Source organism: Amborella trichopoda, chromosome 4 (genome assembly GCF_054954075.1).
Source record: "Amborella trichopoda isolate Santa Cruz 75 chromosome 4, AtrichopodaSantaCruz75HAP2 v2.0, whole genome shotgun sequence".
Taxonomy (NCBI): Eukaryota; Viridiplantae; Streptophyta; class Magnoliopsida; order Amborellales; family Amborellaceae; genus Amborella; species Amborella trichopoda.
The window spans coordinates 59246189-59256313 of NC_142339.1; the positions used below are offsets into that span (position 1 = coordinate 59246189).

The 10125-nt window shown below is 37.0% G+C and overlaps 1 protein-coding gene across 11 annotated transcripts; it reads right to left on the reverse strand.

Moving 5' to 3' along the window:
* Positions 1–541: 541 nt before the first annotated feature.
* On the reverse strand, positions 542–9628 carry PTB1 (polypyrimidine tract-binding protein 1). Of its 11 annotated transcripts, none has more exons than XM_088866162.1 (13): positions 9596–9628; positions 8752–8956; positions 5070–5279; positions 4819–4874; positions 4669–4709; positions 4047–4109; positions 3828–3901; positions 3649–3744; positions 3344–3401; positions 3169–3273; positions 2999–3080; positions 1541–1653; positions 542–1322 (listed from the first exon to the last, which is right to left on the reverse strand). In XM_088866162.1, the coding sequence occupies exons 3-13, from the start codon at positions 5081–5083 to the stop codon at positions 876–878; spliced, it is 1149 nt and encodes a 382-aa protein (XP_088722288.1). In that variant the 5' UTR covers positions 5084–5279; positions 8752–8956; positions 9596–9628; the 3' UTR covers positions 542–875. The 11 variants fall into 11 exon arrangements, with proteins under 11 accessions (XP_088722288.1, XP_088722291.1, XP_088722286.1 ...); XM_088866165.1 differs by having other exon boundaries at positions 1588–1653; positions 4819–4877; XM_088866160.1 differs by having other exon boundaries at positions 4819–4877.
* Positions 9629–10125: the final 497 nt, after the last annotated feature.

Sequence of the window (10125 nt, forward strand, 5' to 3'; positions counted from 1 at the left end):
TTATATTAAATTTACATAAATTATTTCTCAATTAAATAACAAGTAAGTATATCAAGAAAAAACACAAATTGGATGACTCTTGCGATTATTGAAACAAAAAACAAAAAATTCTACTCATATTTTTTATAGTTTATCTTCATCCCATAAATGCAAAGAAATATATTAAGACTCCACTGACATGTATTATTGTTAACTTTATTATTTTATAATTACAAGAAACAAGTAACATGAAAGTTCAATTAAAAATAATAAAATTCAAATAACTATATATATATATATATATATATATATATATATATATATGAAAAAAACCGAAATCAGCCCATATAAACATACGAGCCCAACAGCCCAGATTAAATCTGGACCGATCTCTCACTCAATTCCCAACTGGAGCAAATAAATAACTTAATTTGATTAATCGATACCAAAGCTCCCACTGTGTTGTGTGTATGAGGAGAGAGAGAGAGAACATAAACTAACCCACAAACATGGAAATAAGAAACAGGACTAAATCAAGAGCACATGAAGGGGATGCCCCTGATGGAGAAACAGCAGTATCTATCATCGACACACAACATGCTCAAGCACAACAAAAATCATACATGAGTAACCAATCAAACTACAAAATGCGATTGCACTTCCTTTGTCAAAGAAATTCTAGTCTAGTGATTGTCAAAATGTAATATTTGTTTTCGCTATACCAAGGGGTGTGGGTGGGGGGAGGGCGAGAGAGAGCCACACGGGTGAAATTCACGAGATCAAAGAAGCCACTGCCACCGCAGCTCTTTAACGTATTACAGAAGCTATGCAAAATGGAAGCCCCAAAATATTTAGGAAATATGCCCCAGAGAAGAATACCTCAAACTAGTACACATCTAACGATAATAGGGGGCCTGGGGTGGGTGTGCTCCTCGACCATAAGGCGGGAGCAGTGCACTTTGTAAAGAAGGCCCATTTGGCAATTGGTCAGACTGTTGCTGAAAAGTATTCCCATTCTTGGCATAGTTTTCCTGTGACAAATCTGATGGACTACCTAAAAGAGCTCCTGAATTAGCAGGATAAGTAGGAGGCGGCGGCGGCGGCATGAAAGCTTGACCTGGAAATGCATTGCTAGCTGGGTTAAAATTCGCTCTTGGGGCTTGTAAGCTTGGATTCCACAGACCCACTTGACCATCAGGTACCATTGCTTGTGAGCCACCGCTGTAATCATTTCCAAGTGGACTTTGCCAACCTGGTGCGGAGGGTGGAATACCTGGAGCTTGTGGCACTCCTAATAGGTTTGAATCAGGAATCGTGTAGTCTTTGCTTCTATCATTGTGAGCCTGGAGAAAAGGAGACCACCAATTAGGGTTGTAGAATTGTTCGGCAAAAGTTGGTATAATTATGTCCTTTTGTTGATTTGTTCTTTATAAGGTGAAGCTGATAAAAGTTGAAGAAGCATACTTTGATGGAACCATCAGTTTCAAACAAAGCTGTTTAATTAATTTGCTTTTCTTTTTTTCTTGTTCTTGGGACGTTAACATAAAAACACATTTTATACCTTAACATTGAGATCAGTATGACGAGAGTATGACAGATGAAGCTTACAATAGCCACCTTCATAGATGCAGTGTCCCTCCAAATGTTCTTTGGCAACTGCAGCTGTTGTTATATCTAAAAATTCAGGAGAACCAAATTAATAAGCTAAACAGCAAATTCCACAACGAAATACAACACATGACGCAATGACACATTATGGGGACATCTAACAAATGTCCTAGGTAGAGAACCTGGAGGTTTTACATAGAGAATCACTTTTTTTTTTTTTGAGTTAGGAAGATAAGCTTCCTCAAATGCAAACTACTAGGAAAGTATCTCAGATGCATGTAATAATATAGGGCAATGATTTCATGCAACCGTTGTATAGTAATATGATGCAACAACCTTAAAAAACCATCTTATGGCCATTTGTTTGATCCAAATTTTGAAATACACACTCTTTTCATTCTAATCAACAATCACAAAAAAAAAGAAAAAAATTGAAAACACAACCTAGAAAGTATTTTTTAACCCAATTAACATAGGCCGTTAATTTTGGTGAGATGTTTAGATCTAAGCCTTAGAAGGATTTTTTTCATTTCCAATTTTTTTAGATAGCTTTATTATCATTAGATGAACAATGTTAAAAAAAAAAAAAATGATTTTGAATTTATAAAGGCTAAGATCTTGAAATTCAAAAAATGAATGGTCTAGATTCATTTCTGGAAGGGACTCATTTTGACCATATCTAGGGTTCAAATTGAACCTTTTTTTTGGGGGGGGAGGGGAGGGGAGGGGGGGGGGGGGGGAGATTGCTTATTGAGATAAAGAGAGTATGTGCGCAAAATTTGAGGTCATACAAATACCACAAACATGGTTTTCTAGAAGTGTCATTGCATTATACTATGATACAACCGTTGCATTGGATCAATGCTCCATAATAAAATATCTACTATATTTGCACCTCAATACTTCCCTATCTTTAGCACAGCTCATAGGACAATAACTACATTTCAACCCAAATTTGCTAAAGTTCTATATTAGCCCCTTTTCTTTTCTTTTTTTTTTTAAATTCTCTAATTTGATACAACAGGATAGGCTAACAGCACATTGAAAACACTTGACGCATAATAAAACCATTCCGTCTCTTTTCAACTAGTTGAATCGGTGCATAGCTTCTACGAAGACTACAGAACATGTAAACAATACTCATTAGTCATATACCATTTCATAAAGTCAAACAACACACATTTAGTTTGAAAAGGCTAGTTATGCAAGCAAATTAAAATTTCTCAGTTACCAGAAGCTCCCATCAAGCATACCATGGAAATCAAAACAAAAAAATGCACGGATAAGAGGCGCCCCAAAAAAAATTAAAAATAAAAAAAATAGCGTATAAAAGAGATCATTAAATTCTGACATTGTTGATGAAAATCACATCAAAAACAAAGTTTGCTTCCATACAATTCCATAGTCATACCAGGGTACTGAATCAATGCCTGCAGACCACCATTCTTCTCAAAGATAGCAATTTTTTGAACAGTGCCAAATGCTGAGAACACCTGAAACAGAAAACAAAAACTGTGCAAGTTAATAATGCATTTTTCAGAATATCTTATGCAAAAAAGAGACAGTACGCTTCCATCTTACCGTGTGAAGAACATCAACAGTCACTACATATTGCATGTTCTCAATGGAAGCAAGAAGTACATTGCTCTCTGGTTCCTTTCTCTTCCCGTCTGGGCCTACAACAGGCTGGCAAAATGATCTATTAGCCCACAAGCAATGTTAGACTGTTAAAGAAACACTAGCAATAGTAACCTACCTGTGCAGTGCCTTCAATAGCCGAAGGATTCACAGGAAGGTAAGGATTTGTGTAATCCCTGCAAATGAAAGTAGGCATTTCAAAGGTTGTAAGCAAACCTCAAATTGTAGACCGCAGAATGCCACAAAATCAATTGTAAAGAAAAACAGACTAATGTTTGGGCCCTTGAGTAGGAACACACTTGCAAAATAACAAGAAGACAGAGCAGCAAATAAAGGATTATCTTGGGACCCATGACTAGAACCAGGAAAAGTAAACATGCCAATATGATAGAATTTTGACCATTCGCTCCATGCAATAGCTACCTGCTGCGATGTGATTGAAATTTGATATTCAAGTCAGTATGAGCTGAAAATGATATCCGTAAATGGCAAGAACCAACATGCTCTGGAAGTAGGTACCTGTGAATACCAAATTGATCACAAACATATTGTACCAGGAAGCCAAGGAATAATAGATCAAATACCACTCAAAGATCTCTTACCTTGGAATACTTCTCCCATCCAATGCATTTCTTGCAGCAGAGGCAGTTTCAGAATCGCTGAACTGTATCAATGCCTGTGATAAAAATATATATATTCCTTATAAAAAACAATGACCTTCCTGAAAAGTTCGCAATTCATACTAACTGTTGAGGCAAACATGTACTCTAACACAAGACACTGAGACAGTAAGAAATCACCAACCAACAAAAGAAAATGACCTGAAATCCAGCAGCCTTTTCAAAAGTTGCAATCTTGTGCACAAATCCAAAGGCAGAAAATACCTGCACCACGACATTCATGAGAATAAAACAAAAGATAAAAACTATGCAAACAGTTGTCATTGCTCAGCTTTGATGTAACACATGATCATAAGATAAAGCATCAATTAGCTTTCTTTAAGTGCGGAAGGGCACCTGCAGCTAAGAGCACGGGATTCATCATAACACCAGAGGCATGATACATAGTTCAATAGACATTAAAAAACGAATGTGATGTATAGGATCATATCAATGCACTGTCTCCAAAGAAAACAAAGTCAAATGAGAACAAGAAATATACTAAAAACTGAATTTTTGAAATTTAAAAGCAGAAAAACATTCAAAACATAGCAGCCACAAACTGTAAGCCCCAGTACTATCATACAAAATCAGTAAAGAAAAGAAAAAACAAAAAAAGTCCAAGGATGCACTAATTCCTTCTAATATTTTACAGTAACCATTTCCCTTGAATATTGTACGAAAAGCTTATGTAGTATCTTTTATATTAAATCCCATATAATCCAAATAGGAGAAGTATATGGATTGACACTATAACTAGAAGTAGAAGAGTCGGAAGTTAAACCTCAAAAATCAGCTCCCAAACAGGTTGAGTTGACCCTACAACTTGGATAAGGCATAATGTAAAAGGAGAGTCAGAAGAAATATTGTTCATCTACTAAGGTTGTAAGGCTAAGAGCAGTACGGTTAAAAGATTGAGGTAAGCAAAACACACATGTTTCTCCCAATGCAGTATGCTGACAACGAGGATTTCTCCTTGATAACATGGACCTGCTGATGATCCATGCAGAGTGTGTCAACCAAAAGTAGAGTAAAACCGCCTGGGTCTTGTAACTTTTTCAAGCTAATTAAATATTCCCTACTTACACACATACCCCAACAATGAGCAGAATCAAGAAATGTGCCAAACTAGTGAAAACATTCCCATAGATCCTGAAAAGAAATCGATTAGTTGAATGAACTTACGAGGTGAATGACATCTATACTGACATCACCAGCTTCTACACCTTCAATGGTCACTAGCAAAACATTCCCAGCAACATCTCCGGAGCTCTTGTTGTTGACAATTTCTTGCCTGTTAGAATATTGGATATATACTGTTTTTCCCCGCACCTGTGCTGGCTCTGATGAAGAAGCATAATATGAAACCATGGAAATGGCCTGATTAAGGTCCACCTGTATGAAGTGTATGTGTGTAGGTTGTCAAGACAGACACTTCCAATGATAACATTGCAGAGCAAATAACAAGTAAACAATACACATAAGTTGTACATTTGAAAATACATTGGATACTGTCAGATCACATTTTCTCAATAAAGGCAGTGGAGATGAACCATAGTACATATGATGGACAAACTGAAGAAGCTACAGGTCATCTCCACTAAGTGTTTTGAAGCTGGACGGTGGACGCTGAGCATAAACATAATATGCAAGCCATACTTTTCCCTAGTAACAAGGCACAACCATATAAAATATGCACAACACAGAAAGTAATAGATAACCACAAGTAAAAATAGTCTTTGATCTCAATTCTAATTTTATTGAAGTCCCTACCAATAGAAACACGAGCAAAACATAATTTGTATGCAAAGCTGCATGCATATGTGCGAAAAAAACAAATCCTATAAAAAGTTCATGAGAACTAAAGTTTGTGACCCTCCAATATCCTTATTTTCCACAAGCAACAAGACAGGACTTTTTGTTGCCCAGATTCTCGGCAAGAGGACAAATATACACAAAAACAAAGGGTACTCCAAGTATTAGAAAATTAAATAGCATGTTGTATTATCAAGGGAAATTAAATAACATGTTAGTACAATTGACAGCGGAGGTCATAGATACATTCGTAGAATTACGATGTCGGAAGTGAAATAAGTTTTGAAAAGGATGAAGATAGGAAAGGCATTAGGACCAGATGATATCTCAATAGAGGTTTGGAAGTGCATGGGGGAGATTGGCATTAACTGGCTAATGAAGTTGTTCAACAAGGTGTTGAGAACAAATAAAATGTCAGACGAATGGAGGAAAAGTATTGTGGTACCTATTTACAAGAACAAATAAGACATACAGAATTGTGCAAACAATCGAGGAATCAAGCTTATGAGCCATACTATGAAACTCTGAAAGAGAGTGATTGAGCAACAACTAAGGCATGAAACGAGTGTATCTGAAAATCAATTTGGTTTTATGCTAGGAAGGTCAACAACGAAGGCTATTTTCTTAACTAGGCAACTGATTGAGAAGTTTAGGGCGAAGGGAAAAGACTTCCACATGGTCTTTATTGATCTAGAGATAGCTTATGACAGAGTAACTCGAGATTTGGTTTGGAGGGTGTTGGAAAAAAATGAGTCTCAAGACACTACATCGACTTAGTGAGAGATATGTACGATGGAACGCTAACAAGTGTACAAACAACTAGTGGAGACGAGTGAGTTTTCAATGTCAATAGGTCTACATCAATGATCAACATTGAGCCTGTACCTCTTTGTCTTAGTTATGGTTGACTTAACTAGGCACCTATAAGATGAGGTACCGTGGTGCATGTTGTTTGTCAATGTTTTAAAAAACAGTCCGCCTGAAGCCTCGACACCTGCCCAGGTGGCCTGGACTAAAAATCCGCACGCTTAGACCCAAGCAGCCCTACACGGGCGGATGTACCTAGGAGAGCGCCTAGGGCCATAAGGATTTTTTCAAAAGGGGTGATTTTAACCCCCAAGGTTGTATAAAACGTTATGGGGTTTATTTTTAATCCCCAAAGTGAAAAAAAGAACCCTCAATCTCCATACTAAACTTATTTATGAGAATCTAAAGTAATTTTTGAGAATCGAGAGTATTCTTTGTGGATTGAAAAAGTTTTCTTTTCTCATTGAAATTATTTTTAGGGTGCTACTGGTGGATTCGAAGATTTTTGAGTTGATTGGTAGCTCTACTAAGATATGTGATATGTTTGTATATAAAAATGTATGTTGCAAACTTGCGATATTTTCAAATGGAATAAATTACAAAATCTGACACACCTATATGCATATATGTGCATTTGGATGAAAAATATATGAAAAAATGCTAAGAATTTGCACTACGGGGCGCCCGTATGAGCGCCAGACAGGCCGCTTGGCGTTTTTTGAAGCCTTGGTTGTTCGTAGATGACAGTTTTGATCGATGAGACCCAAAACAATTTCAACACAATGTTAAAACTTTAGAGGGATGCTCTAGAATCCAAAGGTTTTAAAAGTAGCCGAACTAAGACAAAGTATATGGAATGCAAGTTTAGTAATAATAGGAGTAGAGACGAGGAAGTAGTTAAGATTGACGGCTAGGAAGTACAAAAAGGCAGCATTCTCAATATCTTGAGTCAATAATCCAGGAAAATAGAGAGATTGAAGACGATGGCATACAAAATTAGAGCGAGGTGGGCGAAGTGGAGATGTGCAACTGGAATTTTATGTGATCGCCGCATACCAATGAAGCTAAAGGGCAAGTTCTATAGGACAGTTGTGAGATCAACTTTGCTCTATGAGGCAGAATGTTGGGTGGACAAAAAACAATATACCCATAGAATAAGTGTAGCGGAGATAAGGATGTTGATATGGATGAGTGGCACGTCAAGAAGGGATAGAATTCAAAATGAATCCATTCGAAAAAGTTTAAGTGTGACACCAATAGGCGATAAGATAAGAAATAGTAGACTTAGGTGGGATGGCCATGTGTGGCGCCGACCAATTACAGCACCTATTAGGAGGTGCGAGTTAGTTCAAGTAAAAGGACTGAAAATAGCAAGGGGTAAATCCAAAAAGGCGTAGTTGGAAGTAGTCCGAAAAGATATGGGGACTTATGGCTTCACTGAGGGTATGGCCTTTAATAGAGCAGAACGACAGGCCAAAATTCGTGTAGCCGACCTCAATTAATTAGAAAAAGGCTACGATGATGATGATTATCAACGGAATGCTGCATAAGATTGCAGTATGTTATAATGTTTTTTAAGTGTTTAACAATAGAGAAACCCCTCAAAGGAATAACCCACCAGCTGAAACTTGAAACTATTCCTGAACATGGGTAGGTATACAATAACTTCAGCTATTCCTGAACATGGGTAGGTATACAGCCAAATTCCATATAGCCCGAGGCTGATTTCTATTGCAAGGTAATATTAATGAAGAGGAAATCTTATCCAAAAAAGAAAGAACAATTTCCAACCAAATTTAGACATAATACAAACCGAGATTTTCGAACGCTAAAAAATCATAAGCCAACCACAAACGCATACAAGCAAATGAAAAGCCTCTATAAGCTTGGTATTGTTGGACATTGCAGCCAAAATTTTTGGACATCGACTTTCACAAAGAAAACAAACACCAGCTAAGAGAAATGAGATATTAACTCGATGTGATAACAAGTAGGAAGTCCAAAACCAATGAAATAACAGTGAAGATGAATGACTTTACAGCAAAAAAAACAACTCAACTATCCAATAAAATCTCTAAACACCAAATTTTGCAAAGAATTTCTCTAAGCTCAAAGGAAATCAAAAAACCAAAAAACAAATCCCTTTATAAATGGAAAAAACTGAATAAACAAGTGAGAATTCACTAAATCGATAGGCACCAAAAGAGTGTAGGAAAAAAAAGAAAAAACAAAAAAAAAAACTCACAAATTCGACGAAAGCCTGGTTACGGTTGGCCCCAACATTGCATTTGGTGTTGACAATCTTCCCAAATGGCTTGCAGAGCTCAATGAGCTCTTCTTCTGTGCATTCCCATGGAAGGTTGCGGAGATGCAAAACTTTTGAAGGAGTTTGAGTGTATCGAAACTGAGGTTGCCCTGACGAAGAAGACATCTTCTATACACCCACCAAGCTATAGAATGTCAAAACAACTCAAAATTAGGGCTTTCATTTAAGGACACTGAACCATACATATGCAACAGGAAGATTATAAAACCAAGGCAAACTTCTAAACTGTTCTTCAATAAAACTAAGGGGAAATCTATGGAAAACCTAGGGCAGCTATAGCCATAAGCAAGAAGGCAATGAACTGTCCATAATAAAACCAGTGCAAAATCTGTGACAAACCAGGACAAAAATCTAGGGAAAACTGCACCAACCTTAGGAAATCTTCCTTAATTGATTTGGGGAAAAAAAACTACGAGAATCGGCATCAAAATAGGAAATGTTCCTTACACGAACTGGGCAAAGAGCTAAGGCAAGCTTCCCAGTCTCGGTAATTGTTCCCTGAGTAAACTAGGGCACGCAGGGAAAATAGCTAGGGAAAGCTTCAGGAACATCTGGAACTGCTGCTAAGCAAAACCTAGGGGAAAACATACGGTAATAGATCTAAAATCTCTACTTAACAAACACTGGCAAAATCTAGGGCAAAAAAAGCACTGGAAAGAATACCAACCTCTGAAACAGCTCCTTAACGAACGTATGCAACTGTTGCTTAATAAAATTGGGGCAAAATCAACGGATAAGAGCAATTGAGGCAAGGTATACGAACCTCTGCCACTCCTCCCGATGAAGCTTCTGGACCAGAGACTTCGCCTCGCGTCCTCTATCATATATATACTTGGTAGAAATAAATTGCAGCACAAACTTATGGAAGGGACAGCCTTTCGCAGAGGAGCGCTTACAGTGTGCTCCCGCGGGTTCATATTGTACGCTTACACCCTTTGTGGAAAAGAGAAGCACACCGTGGCACACGGGTAAAAATCAAAGGGTGCGGTTTCTATATGGTTGCAATCTTAAACAATCCAATTAAAGCGTACCTCCAAAATCTATTAATTTTAATTTTGTTGTAAAAATTTATTAGGATTATCTTAAAATCTATTTTCATATCTAATTAGATATTTTAAACTTAAAAAATAGTTAAAATCAATGAGATCTATAAACTTATAAAAATCTTCAAAATGGGCGGTCTAGATAATGTGTTGCGAGATGCACCATTTCTAAGGCTCGAAAACTTTTTTTTTTATATATTCATACATCTCAATATCGGGATGATCAAATATATGGTTTTTCAACATTAAA